This window comes from Apis mellifera, linkage group LG16 (genome assembly GCF_003254395.2).
Source record: "Apis mellifera strain DH4 linkage group LG16, Amel_HAv3.1, whole genome shotgun sequence".
Classification (NCBI taxonomy): Eukaryota; Metazoa; Arthropoda; class Insecta; order Hymenoptera; family Apidae; genus Apis; species Apis mellifera.
The window spans coordinates 1,891,253-1,918,934 of NC_037653.1; the positions used below are offsets into that span (position 1 = coordinate 1,891,253).

The 27,682-nt window shown below is 29.6% G+C and overlaps 3 protein-coding genes and 1 long non-coding RNA gene across 4 annotated transcripts in view; 2 read left to right on the forward strand and 2 right to left on the reverse strand.

The window, feature by feature from the left end:
- Positions 1 to 41: 41 nt before the first annotated feature.
- Positions 42 to 4,024, reverse strand: LOC724126. The gene is made up of 4 exons (XM_001119858.5): positions 3,594 to 4,024; positions 1,915 to 2,096; positions 1,665 to 1,825; positions 42 to 329 (listed from the first exon to the last, which is right to left on the reverse strand). Exons 1-4 carry the CDS (start codon positions 3,796 to 3,798, stop codon positions 128 to 130), a joined length of 750 nt encoding a protein of 249 aa, XP_001119858.2. The 5' UTR covers positions 3,799 to 4,024; the 3' UTR covers positions 42 to 127.
- Positions 1,186 to 3,700, forward strand: LOC102654151. Its single transcript, XR_001705970.2, has 3 exons — positions 1,186 to 1,527; positions 2,171 to 2,338; positions 3,534 to 3,700. It is a non-coding gene; the product is annotated as an uncharacterized LOC102654151 (long non-coding RNA).
- Positions 4,025 to 4,628: 604 nt separating the features above from the next.
- LOC724161 (guanine nucleotide-binding protein-like 3 homolog) lies at positions 4,629 to 7,191 on the reverse strand. The gene is made up of 8 exons (XM_001119916.4): positions 7,034 to 7,191; positions 6,752 to 6,856; positions 6,312 to 6,679; positions 5,865 to 6,252; positions 5,426 to 5,777; positions 5,141 to 5,363; positions 4,876 to 5,047; positions 4,629 to 4,787 (listed from the first exon to the last, which is right to left on the reverse strand). Exons 1-8 carry the CDS (start codon positions 7,050 to 7,052, stop codon positions 4,693 to 4,695), a joined length of 1,722 nt encoding a protein of 573 aa, XP_001119916.1. The 5' UTR covers positions 7,053 to 7,191; the 3' UTR covers positions 4,629 to 4,692.
- Positions 7,192 to 7,923: 732 nt separating this feature from the next.
- LOC413385 overlaps positions 7,924 to 27,682 on the forward strand; it is a 56,183-nt gene continuing 36,424 nt past the window's right edge. Inside the window, exons 1-2 of the mRNA XM_396830.7 lie at positions 7,924 to 8,952; positions 11,184 to 12,914. Coding sequence (XP_396830.4) covers positions 11,631 to 12,914 — 1,284 coding nt within the window. The 5' untranslated portion in view covers positions 7,924 to 8,952; positions 11,184 to 11,630. The remainder of the gene's footprint in view (positions 8,953 to 11,183; positions 12,915 to 27,682) is intronic.

The following is a 27,682-nucleotide window of genomic DNA, read 5'->3' on the forward strand; positions in this document are numbered from 1 at the left end:
AAAGATATGTATATATACATATATAATAAAAAGAATTAAAATAACTTTTCAAAGAACGTAAAATTATCTTTAAAATTAATAAACAAACATTAAATTATTTATAATTCGATTTATGATACTACTCGCATTAAAAGAGCTTCTTGCTCATGATTTTCAGAGATTTCACTTTGATTTCTGGAAACAATTGGTTTCCTTTTTCATCCACCATATCCACGTAATCTTTCTCAATCAAAGTTTCGAATCCACATCGTGCGGCTAGTTTCTGAGAGATCGGTGAGGTGAACGCTGTGGATGTTACTGAAATATTGTATTCACGACCAATATCCACTCTGTACAGAAATTCAATTTAAATTTGCATAAAGGGAGTAAATAAGGGACTACATTAAGATGGAATGAAATATAAAAAAAAAAATTCTTTCTATATCTTTATTTCTATGTTTATACCAGAATTTATAAGATTATACGAAAAATAAATTGAAAAGGGAAAGAATAAAATTTTTCCATTCATCTTGAAATAAAAACAAGCTTGGAAAATTTTCAAGTACATTTTCAATTAGATACGAGTGAACTATCGATAAATGGTTCTACACTTGGTTTCTACACGTGAAAATAATATCAAAAAAATATAGAATAAAATTTTTATCATTTGTTCTTAACAAAATTTAAATTAAACATCGTGTAATGGTCTGGCTTTTCAAATTTAATTTTCTCGAAAAACTAATTTTTTAAACAAAAGAAATTTTTATCATTGGAGGGATAATTAACTTCTTGAGTTGGCATAAAAATTGGTGGAAAAATATAGAGCATAGCCAGGTAAATCAAGCTACACAATCCTACCAACCTACATATAGTCACACGTTTCTTATAATTGGTTGAACTCATCATTTTTATTAATTGTCACTAATCAGCATATGTCAGTGTGCGTTATATATAAGATAAATAGTTTATCGTCAGCAAATAGCACAATATCTATTGCTAATTCATATTCTATCAGAAAATAGTTATTATTATAGTGGAAAATTTTGCAAACTTGTTTTACTTGAAAAGCGTTGAATTTTATTCTTTTATTTTCAACTTTTTTTTTCCCCTATACGATTGTACTATATTTATTTTTCTATGTTTCATGTAATAAATTTTTATTTTATTCCATCAAATATATCTTTTTGTTATTTTTTAGTATTCAAATAAAAATTATTATTTTCATTAATTTTATCATTTTTTTTTTTTCAGTAAATTAAATTTGGTTAAAATAAAACATGCATGTAGAAATAACTTTGGATGAAGAAACTTGAATTATTTAAATTTGGTATGCAGAATTATTTAATTTTGGTGCAGAGATAAATTGTTTTAGGAACAGAAGGTAAGTACTTTGAGAATTGTTACACAGTTGGCACAATTCCACTCTTTAGATTAGTATGTACAAGTCTGCACAAGATGTAACAGTTGAGCATTATTATTGATTGAAGAAAAACAAATCAATCTTGAATGAAACAACAATAAATTTTACAATGTGTGTGAAAATTAAAGGTAAAATTTTCCTATTCCTATACTTTAAATATAAATATTATCTATCCAAGCTGTGAAACATAAATGGAAACGCAATTGAGTGAAAAACAATATCGAGAAGAGAATAGAAAAGTATATTAATGATTGAACTTTTGTACCTGGCATTAAGAAGATGACCGCCTAGAGCGGCTCCTCTGTAGGATGGATTCACCGAAAGGCCAAAGGCGGTCATGTATTTATCCACCCCATATTTCTCATACACGTTTGCCTTTTTGCTCACCTCGATAATAGCTTTGACTACCTTCAGCCCATTTTTCGACTGAAAAATAAATGTCAAACGTTTCTCTAAAATCTTCTCTTCTTTTCTTTACGTCTAAATTTTTTCTTACGTTTAAATAAAAAATTTACTTTAATCGTGTTATAATCGAATTCTTCCTCCTTGAAACTCAATCCAAGCATGTTACATCCCGCGAGTATAGGTTTACCGCCATTCACATTTTCAGTGAACGCAGCCACTGATAAACCTTGTTCCAAAAATTTTTCCCAAAAATTTTTAAAAGTTTCCACGTAGTCAGGATCGTTTATTCCATCTGAAAGTAGCAAGCTTTTTAAATTTTTGCTGTTTTTTTTTTTTTTTGCCTTTTCTAATATTATTTGTTTACAGGAATAAATATTCGTACGTTTTATGATATAATTTTCACAGTGTGAAAATTCAGCGTTATCCGATAATTAACTGTAAACATCGACGAAAGTTCAAAATAGTTCAAAAGTTGAGGAAACAAGTAGTTGAAATGAAAGAGGAAAAATAAAGTAAGACTTTATGATATATATGGTAATTATAAATTACTTTCTATTCTTTTATATGTATTTTAATATTTTAATAGAGAAATTGAGATTTTAAAATAATGAATAATGAAAATTTTTAATGAAAAGGAAAGAAAATTTTAAGAATTTTGTATTTAAGAAAATTAAATGTATTTGCATTTTATATTTCTAAATTTCTAATTTTGATTGGAAAAAAAAGAAAAATTCACACTTAAAGAGAATTTTAATAAAATAATAGAAAGAAGACATAACATTAATTAAAAGAATTTTGCATTTAAAAAAATTAAATGTATTTGCATTTCATATTTCTAAGTTTCTAATTTTGATTGAAAAAAAAAAAAAGAAAAATTCATACTTAAAGAGAATTTTAATAAAATAATGGAAAGGAGACAAAATTTAAAGGAATTTAATATCAATAAAATGTTTCGAATTTTTTCTATATTTTCTTCTACTAAAAAAAAAAAAGTAATTAATGATCATAAGTGGAAATTTTTTTTATGAAATCTCTGTTCAAAGTTCTCATCGTTTCATTTTATAGCTTCATCATTTAAAAAATTCTTTTTACCATTTTGTAAATAATTTTATAAAACATATATATACTTCTTTAATTTAATTCAATTATTTCAATTATTTTTGAGTTTCACGAGAGATTTCGTGATTAATATAAAATTCTTCTTATTCTTAAAAAATATATAAAAAATATTTGAAGAAATATCATAGATAAAGATGTTACCATAAACAAATGACTTATCGTAAGCTGATAAAATTTAATCTGTTTATAGATAACTACATTCCGACCAGATTATGCAGCATATTATATAATATTGCTAGGATGAATAAGAGAATTAATTTATGAACGGATTAGCATGAGCTATTTTATTTTTGACAGCGTTACATTGTAAATAATTATTTTACGAAGTATAAAAATGAAACGAAATTTATTTTTATAAAATTAAATAAAAAATATTAAAATTAAAAATCTTTTCTTCTCATCATATCAAATCGTATGAAAACAGAGTTACGTTTCTATTGTTTCAAATAAATTTCGATAAAAATTTAAAAAAAGATCCTCATGGAATTAAATAATCAAATAAATGTAGGAATAAGTTCGTCACATGTAGGAATAACAATGTCATGTAAGAGCATAGTCGTAATCTATTCTTAACGTCTTATTATGTTACCGTGTAATTTTTTTGTTTCAGAATTATTGCTTCGATTAAAAATATACGAGAGAGAGAGAAAAAAAAAGAAAAACGACTTACTCAATGAATTAGATATGGGCTCATCCTCAATGAAATATTTACACATATGATCAATCACTTCCTGATATCTGTCTTCTGGTATCTCTTGAATAGAGAATTTTGTCGAAGCACCTGTGTCTTTATTCTTAGTTTCGATAATTTTCCACACTTTCGGTGGACCAGCTGGTTTTAACGGAAAAATAATTTCCCCTTCCTTTTTGCTCATTACTATTTTTTTTTTTCAGAAGCGATATGAAACGGATGACACGCGAACAATCGCGAGGAAATTGCGAAGAAAAATGGACCGATTATTGCGGTGGAAATTAATGAGTTAATAAATATTAAATGTCACTCGTCACGGTTACTGCTACTTTGTTGAAGACTCATAGCCGAATGACTTATGAATTGTACAACTGCAGTAGTTTTGAGTTATCATGCACGCTGATTATATAGTTTTATAACTGTTATGAGCTCTATATAATTTAATTTTTCCTTACGATAAGTATTGTTAGAATAGATAACTTTATTTCATGCATAGATTGTGGAATAAATAAATTTGGAATATTACGTTTTAAGTTAATTAAAACGTAATTGTTTTCATGAATTATTGATATTAATGCATATTTAAAAGATGAAATGATTAAGCGGAAAGAAAAAGTGCACGTGATAAGAATTATCAAATTTATATTTTGACAAAATTATATTTGATATTTTTATTATTAATAGTTCGTTAGTTTTCTTTCATAAAATACGAGTTTCTGTTTGAGGAAGAAATGGGCAAATGATCCTCATCATAGTTGCTTGTCATGATGCATTTATTGTCTACATTTTACGAATTATGTTAAATCAATAGAGTTAAAATAAAATTTAATAATAAAAAAAAATAGTATCAATTTTAGAAACCATAATTGGTCTTTTGCACACTTTTTTTTATTTATCAATAAGTTTTTGCTTTGGCATATTTTTTAATTTAATAGCTTTTCTTTGATTATTTTGAAATATTTGTATATTATAATTTTGAAGTAATTAAAAGATTATTATTAAAAAATTGTTTCTATAAAAAATTCTTTTATTGTTTTATTATTTACATATAAATCTTAAATAAATATGTTTACAATATTTATTTCTCTACAAAATCTGTATTAAAGTCATAATCATCAGATGCTGAGATGTTGAATTCTTCGAGTTGACCCGCCAATTTGGTAGCTGCTTTTTCTATAAAATTCAAATGATAAAGCAAAATATATATATTTTGAAAAAATATATATATTTTTTTTTCTAAGAAAAAAAATAATGTTCTTACCTCTTCTAGCTCGTTCTTTCTTTTCTTTTTTAAATTGCAATTTATTCATTTTATTTAATTTCTGATTACCTTCAATTTCAAAAAGTGGATCTGTTTTCTTTTTTCTTGTTTCATCCATTTTCTTTTTTGACTTTTCCATTTGTTTTTTCAGTTTATTCTGAATTTTAATTTGCTATAAAAATTATTATTACGATATAATTATTTTAACAGGAAATACGTATATATGTATATATTTCGTACGTATAATATGCGTAAGTTAACTTACTGCTTTCTTTTGCAATTCAACCTCCATAGCAGATAAAACTGGTCCAGAACTTTCAATTAATAATGAATCAAAGGTCTGTTTTTTTGAAGATTCTTCCTCGAAATTATCAAGCATCATTTTTTCTTGTGCAGCAAAACTTTCAATATCGAATTCTTTACTAATTTGGCTAACTATTTCTGCGGATACGTGACAATCCGGTTGTTCTGGAGGAACAGTATAATATCTAAGAAAATAGTACAAGTTATTATATTTGATAATCTATAAAATAGGTTTTATAAATAATACCTAATTTTTCCAGAGTTCCAATCTTCCAAAATACTGCGAGCTGCTGCTATTGTATCAGGTATTCCACCTTTTCTGAATTTTCCCATTCTGGTAGCTTTTAAAGCAAAAAATTCATCAGGTGTTGAATATTCTGTTATATTATACATTTCCATTATTTGCGGTTTAGAAACTCTTTTCAAAATAGCAGTTGCAGGTGTATATGGATCTTTTAGGGATTGAATTTTTACTGCATTCTTTAAAGCTACTGAAGATTCATCCGAATTATCTCCAGGATTAGCAAAAACTATACCTGGAGAATCTAATAATTTTATTTTAGAATCTAATTGCACTGCTTGCATAGTTTTTGTTACTCCTTAAAATAAAAAAAATTAAAAATTATAAAAAAAATATAAACATACATCATAAAATAAATCTTATAATTATTTTATAATATAAATACCTGGAGTACTTCCCACGTTACATGCTCTACTACGTTTTAAAGAATTAATAACGCTTGATTTTCCAACATTTGGAAGTCCAACAACTCCAACTCTAATGCTAGTTTTAACATTTCCAACATTTCTACAATAATTTGCTAACAGTGACAACAATAATTCAGCACCAAAACAGGTTCCACTTTGTATCATCTTTTCAGTTTTTTTTCCCAATTTTCTTCTACCCAATCTCTTAGCTTGATCTTGAGTGGAAGCTTTAAATGCTACAGCTGGTAAACTACTACGTAAGTATTTTAACCATTGATCTAAATTTTCTCTGGGTACTAAATCTGCTTTATTTAAAACTATTACCAATCTTTTATTTCCTTTCGCAGATTGTACAGCTTCTTCAACCTATAATTCATATAAGTTATCTTTATTTACATTTTATATTTATAATATATTTAATATACCTGTTTACATCTAGTTCCCAAAGGATCTCTAGCATCAACAACTTCAAGAATAACATCAGCTGCATCTAAAACTTTTTTGAATTCTTTGTAATAAGTTTTTAATGAATTTTCCTCTTTAGTTAAAGCATCTTTTATTTTTTCATGCGGTGTATCTATTTCCATCTGTTGATGTTGCTGTTGTTTATTCTCTGCAGCTGAAACTAATCCTTGCAGACCTGTTTTAGCAAGTTCTTCTTGCTTTTTTTGACGTGCAGCTTCACGTTGTTTTTGTTTCTCTTCTTCGTGTTGTTTTCTCATAGCTTCTACTTCTTTAAGAATATCTCCTTTAAAAGGACATTGATTTGGAACTTCAATTATTTTTGGTTTGTCTATAAAACAACAAAAAAATCATTAATATCTATAAGTACAATAATTCAAATATATACAGTTATAATATTTACTTTTAGGATGTTTCTTTGCTTCTTTTCTTAACTTCCTATTGTGTTCTCGAACTTTTTTCTCAATTTTATATCTTTTTCGAGCTGGCATTCGTTTGCTCGGTTTCTCTATGATAAACAACAAATAAAGTAAATAATATAATAAACAAAACTATAAAAATAATTATAGAAAAGTTATAGAAAAAAAATATTTTTAAACAAAATTTAGGATAAACAAACTTTCGTACGTTATTAACAACGTACGTTATTAATTGTATTAATTGGATTAATAATAATTTAACTTACTTAGACAAAATTTCGCCATTTTTTAAATTTTTTATATTAATTTTCAATATTTATATGCAATAATAACAACAAATTAAAAAACTAAAATATATTTTGATACATCACGTGTAACTATTAACTAAAAGATAGGTTAGGAAAGAATCAGGCTGGTAAACATAAGAATATACAATATATATCGAATACTTGCATGCACTGCATGCAAACATTCATTTGTATTTGATTCGTTTTTTGAAAATTACAAATTCTGACGTTAATTTTAATTTATATGTATACAATTATTTTTTAACATTGCTAATTTATTAAGAAATCATTAATAAATTTATAAAATTCATATTTAAAATTTATATTTGATTTTAAGAAAAATAAATAGAAAAAGAATTCAAAAATTAGAATGACAATTGATAATAATTTGATCGTATAAAAATCCATGAAATTATGTGTCGAGTTATTTGTGCTGAGTCGTTGACAATAAAATGAGAAATTTAAGTAGTTATGTGAGAAACCGAAAATTGTTGAAAGACAGTGAAAGGTGTATTTGTATGCATATGAGAATTCTCACACTTTCATTCTGCTTCGCAAAAACTAGTTGTTCGGCATCATAGAGAAGAGATCGTGGCGGTAAAGTCGGAATGGAAATTCTCATAAATTATTTCGTGCAGTGAAATCGTTGTTTCGTAGAATTTTCATTGAACAAGTGATACAATTTCTCTATTCTTATTTTCATGGTAATATCGTTCTCTCATAATAATAATATTATTCTTGTGTGAAATTAAACAAAATGTTATATTCACGCGATAAGTAAGAAATGTTTCTAAGAATTCTTTTTTTTTAAAAGATAATAGAAAATACTTTTTTTTTTTTCTTTTTTTTTTTCAAAGAACTTAAAGCAAAGTCTTCCTATTGTTTGCTAAAGAATAGAAAGATTCGTGTCTTTGATTCTATACGATGAATCTTTTTTGCTTAATATTCATTCCACACCTCGCGTGTTTTGTTCGAATTTAAGTATAGAACGATGAGAATAAAAAATTCCGCGTTTAGAATGCGCACATTCGAAAGACGCGTGCCGTCTTTACATTCGATTCATTAGTAGGAAGGTGGTGGGGGTAACGTCGGCTATCGCCGATAGACGGCGTGCGGCGGAGCAGTTCATTTCTGTAATGGCCGCCGTCTGGCGTTGTCGGTGAATCGGTCTCTTTCAGAATCTCGCGAAGAAAAATTTGCACAACATTATCGTTCACGAAAATCCAGTGTACAGCAATCCACGTAACAGAAGAAGTGCGGTGTTCGCTCGTGCATAGTGCGTATGGTGGTGTATAATTGTGACTCCAGGGTGGACGGTCTATCGAAAAAATTCAAATCGGATGTGCGTGGTGTCCCACTGTTTACTCGACCCACCGATCGTTCAGAGTGGTAGATTAAAAAAATCGTGCTGGTAAGAGGAAGAATCGCAGATCGAGATCGCACGATATGCAATCGAACATCATCGATCAACGTCGAGTCGTGTCGGAGTCGCACGATTCCCTCGAACCGACGTTCGCCTTCGGACAGTAAACAAAAGTGACAGCGTGCGGATGCCGTTCGGTCATGCCTCCCGTCTCGTCCGTGTTTGCCGACAGTATTTGACGTCTTGTTCTTCTGCGAGCTCGAATTCCCTCACGTGGTTCAAGGTCTTCTAAAATCAACTTAACGTCACGTTGCCAACAGACCCAGTGAGTTTCACGCCACTTTCGCGATCGAATGTATTATCTCGAGTGTGTTGTCACTGACAGCAACACCGAGCGCGCTTTTCCCGGTTTTCGTTTATGTGTTCTCGTGTATTCTCCAAGGACTTGTCCCAGAATTTTTGACACGAAGAACGTATAATATCTTCGTAGAGCATAAAAAGGAAATCACTGGATACATCAATCTCAATTTTACAGGTACGTTATTTCCATTATTATTTTCAAAACACGATGCATCGAATTTTTTATTTTTATATTTTTGCGAATAATTTACATTTCTGTCGATCAAGTAAAGATTAAAGATGTAACGAGATATGCGAGAGAATCTTTTATCCAAATAGAGTGTCGAGTCTTTTTCTTATTTAAATGTTATTTCAACGGAAGTTTTTTAGAATTTTTCAAAATTGGAACAAAATATTTGATCTCGGCAGAAAAGACTTTCCGCTGTCTAAAAACGCATCAGTCCGCGACAACATTCTACCAATTAAACATAATAAGTCTCTCGTAATTGCGCTCGGTACTTTTATCATAAATTGCGATTCTCGCGTGTGAAAACAGTCATCTGCCGCAACTGGTGGAATAAGAAGTAGCACTGCTTTGTAAATCAAATTGCCGTGCGCGCTGTCTAATGTATCACTGCGTATACTCGGCCAACCTGCATACATATATCCGCGTTATTTAACAAATCTGTCCGCATTCCCGGGTCTTGAGAACTTGGCATATACATTAGAATGGAACGTCGCATGCATACCGCCAAAATTTTCACTATTTCTCTCGTTCATTCTTTTAACAAGCCTTCTTGTACATCTCGGTAAAAAGATATTTCGACGAAAAGGGATTTTTTCAATAATTTTACTAAATATTCATGAAACCATCACGCTACATTGACTCTATACGGAAGTATATAGCGCTGAGAATATATAAATAGAGAAAGTTTTTAATTTATATCTGGTATAAAAGGTGTAAGAATGATCGTAATTTGATGGATATATATGGTGTATTTTAATTCTATATTATATAAAAGAATAGAAATGAAACTTTTCATGAATCAGTTGAATCAGTTAAAAGAATTAGTTGGAGATAATATTCCTATTTATATGCTCGCATATATCTCTATCTAATGTGAAGAATTCTCTTTGATTTTTTAATTCTGTATGATGCATCGTTGCAAAAAATCGGAAAGGTTAATTCAATAAATCGCTCTTCATTATTTCCTTTTATCGTAATAAGTTTCTAATTAAAACTTTGAGCGTATTTTAATTGAATTTTACTTATTTTCATACGATTTTTTTTTTTTTTTTTGCTACTTTTTGTTACATTAAATAAACGATAATTGAAAGTGTAGTTCACAAAATTTGTTATTTCTTGTTATAACTTTTGAGAAATGTAGCGTATCATTACTTATAAGCGACCTATAAAACTTGATGGACGATTTATATAAATACTTGGCCATCGTTTCATCATATTTTTATCTCTATTCGAATCAAGAAAATTGAAATTCTGAGTGTCCTTCTTAACGTATAAACTTTTATACACTTTTTTCCCTAACATTTTTACAATGATTAAAAATTATAATTTTAATATTCACGAATATTATAAAAATTTATTTTTAGGAATACATGTTTTAGAATAATAAGGTAATTTCAAATTATTAATATTCTTGAAAGTATTAAAAAAAATAAAATTCAGTTATAAGTTTTAACTCTAACCATTATAAAAATTAAATTTCATTTAATTACAAAGGCTAGTAAAATTGGATATATAATTGCATATATAATTAAATATTAAAGTTAAAAATGTATATAATTGATATTTATTATATAAAATATAAAGTTAAAATTTTGAATATTAAATTTATTTAAGAATCTAATTAATAAAAAATAATTATAATAACAAATATATTTTTATTTAAATCTAAAAATTGTTGAACATGCTAATAATTTTTTCAAAGTATAAAATTCATTTGCATAAAATGAAATGTATATTCTGTTTACAATTAAAAAAAATAAAGTTCATGAATTAATTTTAGTTATTATAAACTATTATATAAATTGGAATAAATTTAATTAATGTTGATATTAAACAAATTTGTTTTCAATTTATTAGAATTCATAAGAAAAAATTATTCAAAAATGAAAAGGAAAAGTTCCAATTTTTAAGAAAAATAAAATTTGGACTATAAAATTAAAAATATTTAACGAATCTAATAGATGATAAATATACAATAATTATAAAGAATAGAAAAATTCTTGAAATTACTGATCTACTATATATTAGATTAATCTAGGAATTTTCTTAGTAGATTTAATATTAATTAATCTAATTTTAATATTTGAACGAAAAGATTTTAAATAGATAATAATTTTTTATTTATCTTCCATCGAGGATACATTTTTAATAATAAAAATTCGAAAAAATTTCTTTTCCAGAGAAATCTCCTTCCGTATTTCGAGAACGCTCGAAGAGTTAGAAGAGAGATGCGCCAACTTCCGTCGCTGCGGATGTTCCACGTGCTGCTCGAGTTCATCGACGCGTTGTCGCACTGCGCCCCGTGCTAGGGCCATGTCCTAGCGGCACACTTTCGACCCACCAAACCCACCCACTGCCAGAAACAGAGAGACTCCCACGAATAAAATAGCTCAAAAATTCTTATTAAATGTGATCCCTCGTCGTCCAAGAGCCATCCACGCCCGATCGAACCAGATCCCTGAGATGCCGGGCGAGGACGGAGCCGGTGGTGGTCGCCTCGAGTGTCTTCCTCGTCGAGTGTCGGCGTCATCCCTTTTTTGAGCCGCGCGGAGGCCGGCCAAACAAAAAGACTGATATACCGATCCGTGTGATGCGGCGCGCGACCTGCTCAACGTCCCCGCAATAAAATGTTCGGCAAGGTGCCACCCTCGAACACGCCGGGCCCACCCACGGCGAACGATGGAGCGTCGAAATCGTGCGCCAGGCCGACCACGGCCGCCACCACCTGCCTTCCTTGTTTCTCGGTCGACGAGCCCCCCCCCATCCTCCCCGACGAGAAGTCGAAGCCTTCTTGGAGGGCCAAGGAGAACGTGCCCGTGGTCGTCTCCGAGGCGCCCTCCACGGGACTCGAGGAGAAGCTGTGGAGATCGAAGGAGGAGCCACCACCCTGCATCGCGGAGGAGCTGAGGCCCAAGAGGGCGAAGGAGGGAGGGTCCTCGAGCGAGGAGAAGTCGAAGAACGAGCAACAAGCATCGGACGAGAAATCGAAGGGTTGGGGCGTCGATCATTGCTCGCAACCGACCTCGTCCAATTTCTCTCCTCAGTTCGAGGCGAGCAGAGGCTCCAAGAATTGTTCCAAGTACTCGGCGAAGGAGGCAGGGCACGGGAGAAGCCAGGCGGCGGGTTCGAAGGGTGTTCACAAGTGCTCGTCGAACTCGACGAGTTGCGCCAACTTGGCTAGGTCCGCCAAGTCGCAAAGGGTGCTTTGTTCCACCAGCCTGAGCAATCTGAACGTGGACAACGGGGGGGCGAGGGATTGCTCGAAGCCGGGGAAGAAGCACGGGTGCCCGAGCCGGGAGTTTCTCAAGGAGCAGCATGGAATGCCTGGAAAGTCCGTTTCCCAGAGGTCGCAGGGAGTCGCGAGCAAGTCTGGCGGCAGATCCTCCGATCCCAACGACTGCCAGCCTGCCAACCCGTCCATGGATTACAACACCGCCATCTCCGTGATCCAGTCGACCGACGAGCCATGCCAGAAGTCCAAGTACCACGTGGAGAACATGGACATCGTGGACATGGTCGCCACGGCCACCTCCGCCAACAATTGCGAGCAAAGGAACTGCAGGGGGGATTTCGCCACCTCGACACCTGCCAAGGATTGGATGAAGTCTAACGGAGACGCGTTGCAGCAGAGCTGCGTCTCCTGTCTGCCGCAGGATCTTCCCACGGAGCTGCAACTCTCCTCGCCGAGGAATTACAGGGAGAAGTGCCGCGACCCGTGGCGGCCCACCGAGATGGAGAGCAATATCTGCAGCCTGAACGTGTGCCCCGGCGACCAGTATCAGGATACAGGGACGAAGAGGAGGACGGGCGCTTCCTGTCAGGCATTGAGGCATGCGGTCGCCTCGTTGAACCGATTGGACGATTTTTATATGGAGAAGATCGGCGCTGGCTTCTTCTCGGAGGTCTTCAAGGTAGGATTTTCTTCTTCTTTTCTTTTTAATTTAGTTTATTTTAGTTCCTTAAGCTTTTCAATATATATATATATTATAAGTAAACAGATAATGTTTGTATTACAGTTTGAATGTGATAATTTGGATATACAGAGGGTTTTTGATGTAATTGGATAGAAAGTGATTTCTCTTAAAGTAGAAAAGAGAGAGTAAAATTTGTTGCTTTTTGAGAATTTTTTTTTTTTCTTCTTCATGAAAAATGACTTTATATGGTAAAATGAATTTATATGGTATAAACATAAGATTCACCAAATAAAACTGTTGTCTAAGCAGAATGAGATGTTCAGTCATAGACGTAGAATCGTAAAGGGTTAATATCTAGAGCATTATTTGTTATGAAAATGGTGTATTATATATTTTCTTGATAAAATATCAGGTTAAGATTCTTTCACGTGTCTTAATTTTTGCCAGTTGATGTGTAGAACTTTTGAAAAGCTTAATAACTATTGTTTTTAAGAAGCAATATTTTATAATGCAGTTACTGCTTTTTTTTATCTTTTATTGAGGATAAATAAGCGCTTTAGTCATTCTTTTTGAGAAAATATTACATTTTACTGCTGTTTAGCATCAAAAATAAAACAAAAAAAAAAAAAAACTCTGTTTATATCTTTTTTACTGTTATTATCTTCTTCCATATTTAAACAATATTTGCATAATAAATTTACATAATAAATTTTGAATACTGTGACAAAATCATTAATTTAACCTCATTAAATTTTATCTTATTTGATTCTTACTTGTTTCTTACAACACTTACTATTGTTCAATATTATGTGGGCATAATTGAAAAAGTATTATTATTATACATTGAAAAATTCTGTTCATAAAAATTTTTTTAAAGAAACTGAAGAAATAATCAAAGATATATTCAGAATTTTAATTAAATATCCTTTTTTTATAATATATAATGAAATATCTAATACTCAAAAGATAACAAAAATAATCCACGCAATGAAGATTAGATAATAGTTTATATATCAAATTGTCAATATTTAATATTTTTATAAAATTCGATTATTCTTAATGAAATCGAGAAAAGCGATGTAATCACAAACTTTATTTTAAATTAATCGTTCGAAACACTTATGTTTCGTAACGAAATTACTATCACGAACATTACACACTATATTTGTTGGAAACTTCTCGATTCGACGGAGGAATTTGCAATTAGAATTCTAAATATAACTTTTCATTTTTTTTTCTCTATTATTATTATTATTTTTATATATATTATGTGTAAACATTTATTAATTGGAAATAACGTTATCTGGTTGATTCACTTTAACTCTGATGATTAAATTATCGATGAATGCATTCAATAATTCTAAGGCTTACTCGTATTAATACCATTCTTAATCATGTGATTATTCGTTGTTAATATGTGTGCAATTAATTTCTGATTATAAGTGAATTTCATTTATCCTTTGGTTTCATTTTTATACGAATCTTCGATTTTCCAGTCGATTCGATCGTGCTCGACCTTGTTTTCGTCGAAATTAATTAACAAATCTAATAATTTTGATTTTTGAGCACCAATTACGAGGAATCGAGGCTTTTTTTTCTCTCTCTCTCTCCCATTAAAAATTTTTTCTCCGTAATTTTCAAGGTGAATTTTATTTATCTCGGTTTCGTGTACAAATCGATTATCACGCTTCACCTTTTCTTCGACGAAAGTAAACTTGCAGCGCTAGTGACCCCTAGCGATTTCAATTTTCATTTAAATTCTCGCCGCCAAGCGTTGACTTTTAGAATTATATTTTTAGTTTTCTATTAAAAATGCAATTTCAAATTTTTAAATAAAATAATTGAACCACATAAGAAGCCATTGTTGATGTTGTCCTCTCAAAATTTCATATTTTTCTAATGTAAAAATTCAAGCCGATATTTTATAATTACTTTTTACTAATGCGAATTCTAATTTTTACCGAGATAAACATCATAATAATATAATTATTCGTGGGTTTTATCATTTTATTATTCGAAATTTGATTGCTCCTACGCTTGAGTTCCTTTTCGAATTTTTTTTTTTTTTCCCCCTAGAAAGTACATACTTGAGAATCTGCTGCACGGTAAATTAATAATAATACCATCGTAAACGGGAGGATAAATTGTCATTGGGATAACGGTTCCCAGTCGGAGAAAATGGCATTTAACCATATAGAAAGCTTCTCCGTATATGGTACAACCAATAATCAATGCCGAAGCCAATTTAACTAAGTGCCGTGTCGTATTTTTTCCATATATTTTTATTTATCGATCAATCAGTTAAGATCATTGAATTTAATTTGATTTAGAATTGAAGAAATAGAGGCGACCATTTCCAAATTGATGTAATTAACTTGAGTGAGAACGTGATAATAACTGATAATAATAATAATAATTGATAACTTTATTTAAATTACATTATTTGTCTGTGTTTGCTATAGTGGAGAGTACAGATTGTTTAATTTATTTAACATTAATGGAGAAATATTCTTTTGTATAAATAAAATGAATATTATATTACGTAAGATGTCTGTGTAATGATGATGACTGTGCACTATTAGATAAGATAGAATAATAATAAGAAATTGATGGAAAAAGAAAAAGAATTTGGGAATTTTTAATAATACTTTAAATAATAAATGTTGAAAAAAAGATTTAGTAAACGTGGATTTGTATAATAAAATTTTCAAAGTTGTAAACAATTTTTTTTAAATATTATTATTTATATCACGCATATATATAGGATATCTTTGAAAAATTGATAGAAGCTAAAAAAAAAAAGAACACAAAAATTGATACATAAAAATATAGATTATGATATTTTATTTTACTTATTATAAAATGAATTGAAATTTGCATTGGATGAAGAAAGACGGAAAGAGAGTAAGAGGATGGTATGACAGAGATAAAGCTGTCTCGCTCTATCTCCATCCTCCTATTTTATCTAATACTAACTTAAAATACCTGTAACCTCAATAAGGCCTGAACCAACATTTTTCTGTTTATTTTGATCATTAAAATCAACAAATATATTAACATCTTATTTATTATGTATTATATTTAAACATTTACAAAATTCAATAAATCAAACAACCATTGATATTTTTAAATCACATCAACAAGTTATTTTTCAACACAAAGATTGAAATTATATTCTATATACCTTGCTGGTAAGTTGGCACTTTGAAAATATGGCCGGTCTTCCAAATGTAACGCACATTGACACGTATATTGGTGGTAGTTAATAGTTCAGCCAATTATAAGAATACGTGTGACTCGGCCGTACGTTTGTGTGAGTTGGCTTATCTCGTCGGACTATATATTTTTCCGAGTGCCACCTTAGCCACCAGCAATGCAAAATGTCCAATTTACATTTGCACGAACAAAATGTTGTGACATAACGATACGTATAGCCACATTTGCATGAATCACGATCTTTCTTATTCCAAAGGAATTCGCTATTATTCGCTATTATTTATGAAAAATCGGTCTCTATCTCGATTGGTCAAAGTTGGTTACATCTCATCGATTTTTTACGGGCCTAGAACATCGTTTCGGTATTCCGCGCGCGTGTGTGTGTATGTGTGTGTACGCAAACGTTAGGCTGCTTTCGTGACAGATTATTATTTATTCGTGTTATGGAATTTTTTTTACGCGTTGTTTGAACGCTTAGATCGTTTAGACCGCTTAACGTCAGCCAGGGGAATGACGCAGAAGTTTTTTTTGCAGTTTGCTCGATATTCAAATCTTGGAAGTTGTTCTTTATGTTTAAGAACTGTTGTGTAACACAGTTAACGTGGAAAATTCGTGGAAAATCTTCGCCTTAAGTTTGCTATATTTGCTAAATTTAAAGATTATTCTGTAAAGTAATATCTTATTTAAATGGTAAAATTTGAAAGTGTAATAAATAAGATTAGAGAATATATTTTCTTATATTATTTTTAATAAACATTTTCATGCTATGAAATGTTATAATAATTATGATGATGTACAAGTAAATTTCTTTTATTGATTTACTTCAAAAAGAGATAAGAATAGATATATGTTGATAAATATGTTTTAATACAAATGGTACAAATAGACAGAGGATGAAAAAGCAAATAAAAATTTCATGGTAATATTTTATATAAAACTATTAAAATCTGAATTTCTGCAATAAAAATAATTGATTTTGTATATTTTTGTTCAATAATTTATAATAATATAATTTCTTTGATTAGATCAAAGAAAAACGTCATTTTACAAGAATTTTTAAATTTACAAATTTTTATTATAAACCATCCATTTTAATATATCAATTTATAATGTCAAATAAGAATTAAAAAAAAATAAGTTTAGGAACATACTTAAAAGAAAAGGAAAAAATTATAATGGTACAAATAGATAAAGGATGAAAAGGCAAATAAAAATTATGTTTCATAATATTTTATATAAAACTATTACATAAAATTTGAATTTGTGCAATAAAAATAAAAGCTACTAAATAATTGATTTTATATATTTTTGTTCAATAATTTATAATAATATATATTTCTTTGATTAGATCAAAAAAAAACATCATTTTACAAGAATTTTTAAATTTACAAATTTTTATTATAAACCATCCATTTTAATATATCAATTTATAATGTCAAATAAGAATTTAAAAAAATAAGTTTAGGAACATACTTAAAAGAAAAGAAAAAAATTATAATCATACAAATAGAAAAAGCATAATCATACATATGAAAAAGCAAATAAAAATTACGTTTTATAATAATATTTTATATAAAACTATTATATAAAATTTGAATTTGTGCAATAAAAATAAAAGCTACTAAATAATTGATATTTTGTATATTTTGTTCAATAATTTATAATAATATAATTTCTTTGATTAGATAAAAAAAACATCATTTTACAAGAATTTTTAAATTTACAAATTTTTATTATAAACCATCCATTTTAATATATCAATTTATAATGTCAAATAAGAATTAAAAAAAAAAATAAGTTTAGGAACATACTTAAAAGAAAAGGAAAAAATTATAATTGTACAAATAGAAAAAGGATGAAAAAGCAAATAAAAATTACATTTCATAATAATATTTTATATAAAACTATTATATAAAATCTGAATTTGTGCAATAAAAATAAAAGCTACTAAATAATTGATATTTTGTATATTTTGTTCAATAATTTATAATAATATAATTTCTTTGATTAGATCAAAGAAAAACGTCATTTTAAAAGAATTTTTAAATTTACAAATTTTTATTATAAACCATCCATTTTAATATATCAATTTATAATGTCAAATAAGAATTAAAAAAAAAATAAGTTTAGGAGCATACTTAAAAGAAAAGGAAAAAATTATAATTCCTTTAATTTTCCAAATATCATGTAAATTTTTCTTTTACAAATCAGAAAATTTCAATTTGTTCGTTTCACACTAGTATACATATACGCGATAAGGAAGAAGTAGGTTTCATTTCGCACGTACTTAGATCCACTGTTCAGGAAGGATGCTATAAGTCACAATTTCCTCTTCGTCCGCAACCACTTCCTCTATTGCACGTTCCTCAGCCTCTACCTTCCACCACTATTAACCGGTGCTTTTCTTATCCGTGCATCTAGCACCGTCGTTTCTCTCTCTCTCTCTCTCTCTCATACACACACACACGCGCGCGCGCTTTTCTCTTCCACGTGATCAAGAAATACCCTGCAAGCGTTTTCGACCGTATATATACTTGCTATTCTGCTGCAGCACTCGGATGAAAAGTCGGTCCACTTCCGGTGCGGGTAACAAAACCTGCAATTTGCCAGGGTTCGTGAATGGCAGCTCGTCGATGATCACTTTCTCGTCTAAATATATCGAGAGAATTCGAAAATATCGTTCATAGTCTATTATCCGAACTTTATTCGCGTATATTTCTACATTGCAACAATATAGACGTTTTCTTTGGCACAGCACAATTTGAAATTGACATTGGATACGTTTATAAATGAAATCGAAAATACTTAAGAAATTAGAAAGTGGTGAGAGTGATGTAGAGTTGACAAAAAAAATATAATACCAGGAAATTTATAATTGCTGGAATTAAGGAATACAAGGGTGAAATTATTTGCATGGTACACATTCGTCGAGTGCATCGTTCAATAGAAGAAGTTTAACTTTTTAACGATGGAATTTTATTTTGAAAGCAAACGCGAATTAAACGTTGCTGTAAATTCGAATCACTCGTAATAAGTATAGAGAATACTATGAGTTGGATTGTTTGAAAAATAATTTTATAATTATTAATTACAATATTATTCAAATTGTAATTGCCAAAATAGCTATATTAGAAGTTAAAGAATATTATTATAATATATTATAATATATTAAGAGGTTAAAGAATTTTCACAAGAAATGATTTTAATTTTACACAATAGATATATTTATACCTACCCTGATTTGTCTATTCAAAAGAAATACTAATTTCGGGATGAGTATTATCAAATACAATCGTGAATTGGAAGTGTTTACAAACAACGGAGTGAGTATTCGACAAAGATACGTCTCGAGACACGATTCGAATTCTCGAGAATCTTGATATTCACGTGTCACGTGATACTTTCGAGAAGCCGAGCCCACCCGATCTGACCCGAACCGAACCGAACCGAGTATCGGGTACCCGAGATTTTCGGATTCTCGCACACCTCTAGTGTCGTCAGAAGCTATCGAACTCGAGAACCTTGAGAGTCGTCGTTTCTCGCCGGTTAGATACGATATAAATAGGTCAACAGGAAATTGAGTACGGCCTGCAGAGTGACGACGGCGATTCCTACGGCCGATGTATTGCGAGCGTTCCGTTTAAAAATAAATCCACCGCCTCTGGAGGGTCCTTGCAATTTGTACCGTAGGTCAAAGTCTTTTGAACTCTGGCTCCCGGAGCGTCGAGTTACAATGTATACATTGTATCGACGTTGTCCATCACTTTCCATTAACGAAGTTATAAAAACCTTTCTTTTTTTTTTTTTCTTTTATTGGTATTTAAATAGGGTTTGTACAGTCATATATGCAAATGAGATATTTGTTACCATTATTATGCCTCTTTTAAGTTTTAGTTTTTAAATTGTGATAAACGAAAGATTAGAATTTTTTAAATGAATTTTAATATTAGAATTATTAATATAAGAGTGATATATATCTTATACATATATGAGTAAAACTAATATTAATTTTGGCAACAACACTTGCCAATTTTTGTAATAATAACAAAAATTTAAAATTTAATCAATTTGACTTGTTTTTACATTTACTTATGCTACCCCGAGATGAATAAATTAGAATTAAAAATAACATAAATAGAGATAAATTAATAATAAATTTTTTTAATATTAAAAATAAAAAAAATATAATATAAAGTATGAAAAAAAAATTCATAAATGATTAATCTATATTTTTATCGCTAAGTATACATTTTACACCATCGTGATAATATTATCACGATATTGCAATCACTGGATTAAATGATAATAAAGATAGTCTGATAACAAAAAGATATAAGAATTACCCTTTATAATTTCTAGACGAATAATCCAGAATTTAATTCTGGAAAATTCTTTGAACCACAGTATCCTAGTTAAAAAAATGATATTTTAGGAACATACAAAATATACAAATTATAAAATTATTTATATAAATAAATAATGTGTATATATAAATTTATATTCATAATACGATCTTATAAAGAAAATTATGATTGAAATCAGATCAGGTTAGATTCATTTTCGTAGAAAATGATTATTAATTTTCGTTTTCAGCAAAAATCAAAAGTCCCAATATACAAATAAAAATATACAAAAATTCAAATGTTATTTACCTTTTTTTTTATCCTTCATTCGAATGTGTGTCGGCACGGAATCGAAACTTTACCAGGTCATTATACCTTTCCTTCCTCGAGAATGGATGCTCGACGCTCGAGGTCGTGTCCTTGGATCGTCGTTACGCGAGATACGATGCAGAATCAATTGGCGCGAAAGTTTGAGCACGGTGAAAGTCACGAAAGTCGATCAAAGGAATTGGGGGAAAAATTGGGAAGGATTCGCAGTGAGTTTCGGAACGCACGAGTTTCGGAGGTCACGTGTCAGTCGCCTTGGCAACGACATCTAGTGTCGCATGACTAGAACCCTTAGCAGTTTGGCAAAACAACTTCCACCGCTCTTACGATCTTACGATACTCTATTACAAAGAATTTTCATCGACCAGTTCGTCGCGATTATTTTTATTACACCAGTTCGATGATACTGGTGCATTCGTTAGATTAGGGAATTTTAGAATTAAATTTTCTACGATTATAATTAAAATCTTTAATTAGTATGCAATAAGGGAATTTATCCAATTCGAAATTTGTGATTTTGATGAAAGTTTGTTTATATACAGAAATATATAGTGTTTTTTAATTAATCAGGTTTAAGAGAATCGTAAATTGATTTTTTAGGGGTCGTTATTTTTATTCGAATTTTATATATATATGTTCATTATTATTAGAGAATTTTATAATTACGTATCAAATATATTACAAGAAAATTTAATTATCCTGATTTAAACCTGAAATTTTTGGTTTTAATTAAAATTTGTGTATATGAAAAACATATAATAAAATTTCTCAATTTATATGGAATAACTTTAAAGGAATTGAAAAATAATTTCTGGAAATTGGTATAATTATTTTTATTTCTTATTGTTTCTATAGAAGAAAGTTTGATGAAATTGATTTTAATCAATATGCCAATTAAAATTATCGATGTTAAGTAAAAAGAGAGGCAAAATAATTTTCTATTCATTTCAATACTATAAATTATATTAATTCCAATATAACAAACAAATATTTTATTCAATTTTTAAAATTTCATATTTATTTTATTAAAAATTCATTTTTATAACCTAACATAATTTACATAATTACATTTTATGTAAACTTAATTATAGGAACAAAAAGACGATTGTATTTTTAATAGAGGTTGAGAAACACTGAACCGATACAATCTCTCTCTCTCTCTCTCTCTCTCTCTCTCTCTCTATCTATCTCATCGTTAGAGAGAAGTGAAGCTCGCGTACAATGTTGCATTCCTGTGACGGAACTCGATTTATATTTCGAAGCAAGGGATTTTATCTATCGCCTTAATCGTAGCAACACTGGTTTCTCTCGATGTGTTCTCGCGTCAATTCGACCAATCATTGTTGCACGCTCTCTACAACATCTGGACAACCAGTTTCTCGTTCCATTGAATCAACAGAAACGTGTGTTGCGTTATATCTTCCTGAATGTCCACACAACAAGCAAGGTCGTAAAACGAATTTTTAGCTACGATATTCCGTATTTAATTAAGGATCTCGTTACACCACTAACATTTTGCACGTAATTTATATACATTGTCCAATTTATATACATTGTCCTTTCAGCTGTCCCAAACGTCAATTCGAACATCTGTTGCTGTGTAATTTGAGAATTTTTATATATATATCTCACGTTTATTGTGCTTCGTTTATGATTCAAATATCTGATAATAAAATTTGACGGATTTTTATTATATTTCATATTTATCTTTTAGCGGGTAATTTGAATTCACTTTATCTTTAATTTTTTTTTTACAGAAAACTCTTCTAAAAAAGAGTTTCGAAAAAATTTATTCGACGAGAATTTTATATTTAATGTGCTATTTCATCTCATGAAGATTCTCTAAGAGGAAAATAAAGGAAATAAATAACGAAATTTTCTATTCTTTCCAAGATTTGATAAATGTGTGTAAATCTGTCTGAAAGTTGTAGTAATAATTAACAAAAATCCATTGTCGAATCGTACGATTCGATCGATATTTATGATCGCATACCACGAGAAGTACGAGAAAAGTATATCTTTCATAGCCGAATCTTTCTCCCCGCTTGATTACGAAATCATAATATTTGGAATAATGTCAAACGTGAAATGATTGTTTCGCAATTGCAAAAGAGTCTAGAACAATCGAACCGTCCGTGACCGTTTTCGAACGATGTATTTGGAACAGTGTTCCACGACTGATAACCAATGGATTTCGAAGTTTCTCCCCGAGATCAATACTTTCGAAACACACTTTTCGAAATTATCTCCTCACTGACACGGTTCCAAAGTAATAATTCGACGAACTATACGAAACCAAAGATCCTCTTTGTATACACAGGAAGTAATAACGTTGAATCTCCCGAAGAAAACTCCCCTCTCCACCCAAGATTGCAATTTTATTCAATTTCCCTTCAAAAGTCTGCTCTAACTCGAGTTTTATATCCATATGTTTTTTTTTTTGGTTTTTAGGTTAATAAATATTAGAAAGATTTTCATTTAATGAATTTATATATTATCAGGATAAAATTTGCAATTTTGTTGTATATTTTGTTGTTATGTACATTATATTTAATAATATTTACTGGAATATTAATTGAATTAAACTCCATTTGATTTAATCGAATCTGAATTAGTTTCTGGATATTTGTATTAATTTTTTTATCTGAATATATAAATATTATGTTTATAATTTTAAGATTAATATTTTATGGATTTGAACGTTGATCAGTAAAATTTATTATTATATATTTATTTCATATTTGTTTAATTATATAAATATATTTGGGTTCGAGGAATTTTGCCTCGAATTCGTTATGATAAATATTGATATATACATATGTTGAACTGAAATGTTAATATTAGTAATGATTTATTTAATATATTTATATTATATTAAAGAATGTTTATGTAATTATTAATTTAATATAATTTATGTAATTATTATGTAATTATTAATCTAATTTAATTAATAAAGTATAAAGTTAATAGAAAATTATCGATAAAAAGTTAACAATATCTGAGATTACTATAAGCATATACATATACGTATGTATAATTCATGAAAGTTTCTCAAGAAGAGCGCGTGGATGTTTAAAATTTTCGAGCGAGTTAACACGTAGTTCTCACGTTTCTTTCCTCCTCTGAGAGGAGGTCAATAGAGTAGAGACGTAATTAAAAAAAAAGAAGAAAAAAAGAAAAAAAAAAAAGGAACGCACACCAGCTGACAAATGCGTTTAATCGGCAATGGAGATTTCTCTCTTTCTCGGCTTTCTCGATCGTGATCCAACGGTGACTCTCGGAAATTGAACGAAACCGTGGCTCCTACCGAGGAAAGTGGAGGAGAGAGAGAGAGAGAGAGAGAAGGAAAAGATGCGACCGATCTATTTTTGCCTGACATATCTCTCCTTCTCTCTCCTCGACGAATCCGAAATTTTTCACTCACCTCGTTCGAATCGTTCACCATCTTGTCTAACGAATGGGTTCGACGTATATTGTATAGGGTGTCCCAAAATTAACGCAAGGTTTGAATTTGCCGCCATTTTTGCATTAAGTTGTTGGCTGAAAAAAGAACAGTTTGACAGTTGAACTATGTACTTAAAAAATAAATATCTAAAAACTCTCTTTTATATTTAATTTTGGGACACCCTTTATATGTGTCCAAGTGGAAGAGATTTCATTGTAATATTGCAAGATAAGGAATGAGTTGGAAAGAATGGAATGAAATTTTAGATTTTAGATATTTCGAGAGGAAAAGTATATTGGTTTTTCTTCTTTTGTTTATTTATTTCTTAGGTTATTTCTGAGGTTTTAAGGTTAGAATAAAGTGGTTTTTGAGATGGGATGAGTGATTTATGAATTTTGATGTAATTGAAATAAGTTTTAATAATAATTATTTATTTAAAGCACTTTGATATTGGAATATAATCGAATGTAAACAGAAATCACAAGAATTACGATTTGTTTCATTATAGATAATGAATAGAATCTTTATAATTTTAATTTTCTTCAAAAAATAATATTTAACAATATTTATAACTTAATTCGTCGAAAAAATAATAAATAAATTGCCAAAGAAGGAGAAATATTATTTTATAATAGAAAAATATTGATTTTAAATAAATTGATATTCAATCGATATTCCATTTCTTTGAATCAGAGAATTTGAAAATACCGCCAAAATCCTTCTCCTCAAAAATCTCTTCCAAACTTTGTTCCAACTCGTATATAATTTTATCGTATTCACAAGAATACGACGAGATGATAAAAAGAGAAGGAGAAAAAAAACGCAGTTATGTTATAATTCAACTGGGTGAAATCAGAACTATACTCGGAAAATTCTCAGGAATTCTCTTGTTCCCGTAATCTAGTAGATATAAAAGAGATATAAAAACGATGCCAACTCGTTAACAAAGGTTTCTTTGAAAGTAATCTTTAATCGTGAATGAATTCTTTTTTCTTTAATCGATCTTGCTTGCCACTTTCGAAAACAACGACAACAAACTGTACCCCCTTCATCGTTGTGCAATATTTCTTTCTTATCCATTAATATATACATTTATTCCATACTTTCTTAAAATTATTTTTGGTTGTTTAAGCTGTGCAAATTTCAGAAAACCTTGGGAATCGTCTTTATCTTACTTACATTATCTCGATGACTTTATAAATGCTTCATAAAGCGTGTTTCACTATGTCGTTTCTTTTTTTTTTTTTTTTTTTTATCAACTCGAGCGCAAGAAACGTAGTTGCGTGTTGCGATCCTCGCAATCGTCCTTGTAGAAAATTCCGTGTCGCGTGAAAAAACGCTTGTTTATTCGACAACGGGGACCACTTTCGTCGTTTTTCTCGAAAAAGTAACCATTTAGAATTGTTCTTTCCTCCTGTTTCTGTTGCCAGCATGCCGCCATTTCTTGCGCAATAATAATGTTAAAATAAATTTTCCTTCGATGTAATATTCGATCGGTTGTTTCGTTTTATTTGTTACCTAATTTTTCTTCTTTTTCTGCATCCAAGGTCGCGTGAATGTCACGTTTCCATTTGGAAATAAAAAGAAATGAATAGATAAAGTAAATTAAAAATTTTATATTTACAAATGATTATTGAATAATATTTAATTTATTTATTGTTAATGTAACATGTATGTGAAATTGAAATTAAATTAAACTTTTATTTAAATATATATGAAGGGAAAAACAAGCTGGAAAGTTGAAAAAAGTTCGAGACAAACTCCTCGAATTAGACGAAGAACACCGCGCGTTTTCGTAACTCGCGTGCCACATTATGAAAATTTTCTCGCCGCGTTCTAGGCAAACACCGCGGTTTTCTCGTCTAACCTCGACACTTTCCTTATTTCTAATTCCGTCGACGTGAATAAAATGAAATTGGCCGAGACGCGTTCGCCATTCGCTCTCCTTGCAAAACCTATTTGAATTTTACGTAACCCGCTAATTATACTGGCTGGAATTTTCTTGGAGCGAATCTTCTTCCTTATTTTTCGAACGTTATCTCGCTTTTCGATTAATTTGAGAGATATAGGTTGTTCTATTTGTTATTATTATTTTTTTAAAAACGTATCAATTGTTGGAAAAGTTTTTCTTTTTACTTAATCCGCGTGAAAGCGAAGAAATAAAATTTTCGTACGTAGGTTATAAACAAACCGAAAGAAACGTAAGGTATTTCTTCGTGTAAACGCGAGTTAAAAAATGCCTCGTTAATTATTCGAGTTATTAATTGGAATCGCGAAAAATAATTGAATATAATTTTGGAAATAGTTGGAGGAACAAAATAAAATCGGTGATATCGGTCAATTTCACCTGGTTCGATATTTATATTGTTAAAAAAAGTTATTAAATTAATCGCATCGTGATGGTTAAACGTGTAAATTGAGGTTAGGTTAGATCGATCCGACTCGATTTGGTAATTCGAATTGTAGAAAGATTTATGTATAAATTATACGATGTTCGAGTGGTAAAACAGGTTATGTTACATAAGTAAGATTAAATTAGGTCAATTAATTGATTTGATTTAGTAGTTTTTGCAAAAATAAATGATGTATAAGTTATATCGCTCGAACGGTTACGTACATAATTGGATTAGGTTAGGTTAGGTTAGCGAAGGAATAGATCGAGAAGAATTTTATTATTTGGCTTTTAAAGTTCCAATAATATTTTTATTTTTATCGTAGAAATGGTAAAATTTGAAGAGGAAAATTGATGCGTATAGGAAAAATAAAAATGTGAACGAGAAATTTTTCGTAAATATTAATTTTACATTTATAAATGTATAATATTTTTAATTTTGTAAAAACGAATGAGATTCAATTTGTTGACATTTTTTTATTAGCATTATAACTTATTAAATTAATCGCATTGCACGAGAGTGGTTGAACGTGTAAATTGAGGTTAGGTTAGATCCGACTCGATTGGTAATTCCAATTGTAAAAAGATTTATATTATATAAAATATCTTCGATGTGACATATTTCTTTATTTTTTGGAATAATTTAGAATAGGAAATTTTTTGTAAAAAATCAGAATACATTGTATATTTATTTACAAGCATATTTTCATTATTTTCATTTTAATTAAAGCAAGTGCTTATACAAGTTGCAATCATCATTTAATTATAGCAAAAATTCTGCTATATTGATAAAGTATATTTTAATATTTTTCACAAAAAAATAAATAACACCTATTATTCACAATTTTTATTACGTTTATTATAATTAATATTCATACAAGTACAATAATTATCACGTAATTAGAACGAAGAATCTTTAAACTTGTCATGTTTGTGATAAGACGTATTCCGTTTTAAAAAATAAAATTACAAAAAAAAAAAGTAAAAATGTATACACGTATTTACAAAAATTATGCTTCTTTTTTCTTCGATCGAAATCAAG

Excerpts from the sequence above, each read along its gene's own strand:
- LOC724126 (XM_001119858.5), bottom strand. The coding sequence starts at position 3,798 with ATGAGCAAAAAGGAAGGGGAAATTATTTTTCCGTTAAAACCAGCTGGT. Across the intron at positions 2,097-3,593 it reads GCCCATATCTAATTCATTGA|ATGGAATAAACGATCCTGAC; the intron begins GTAAGTCGTTTT and ends TGCTACTTTCAG. Across the intron at positions 330-1,664 it reads GGTCATCTTCTTAATGCCAG|AGTGGATATTGGTCGTGAAT; the intron begins GTACAAAAGTTC and ends ATTTCTGTACAG.
- LOC724161 (XM_001119916.4), bottom strand. Across the intron at positions 6,253-6,311 it reads TGGGAACTAGATGTAAACAG|GTTGAAGAAGCTGTACAATC; the intron begins GTATATTAAATA and ends TATGAATTATAG. Across the intron at positions 5,778-5,864 it reads TAACGTGGGAAGTACTCCAG|GAGTAACAAAAACTATGCAA; the intron begins GTATTTATATTA and ends TTTTATTTTAAG.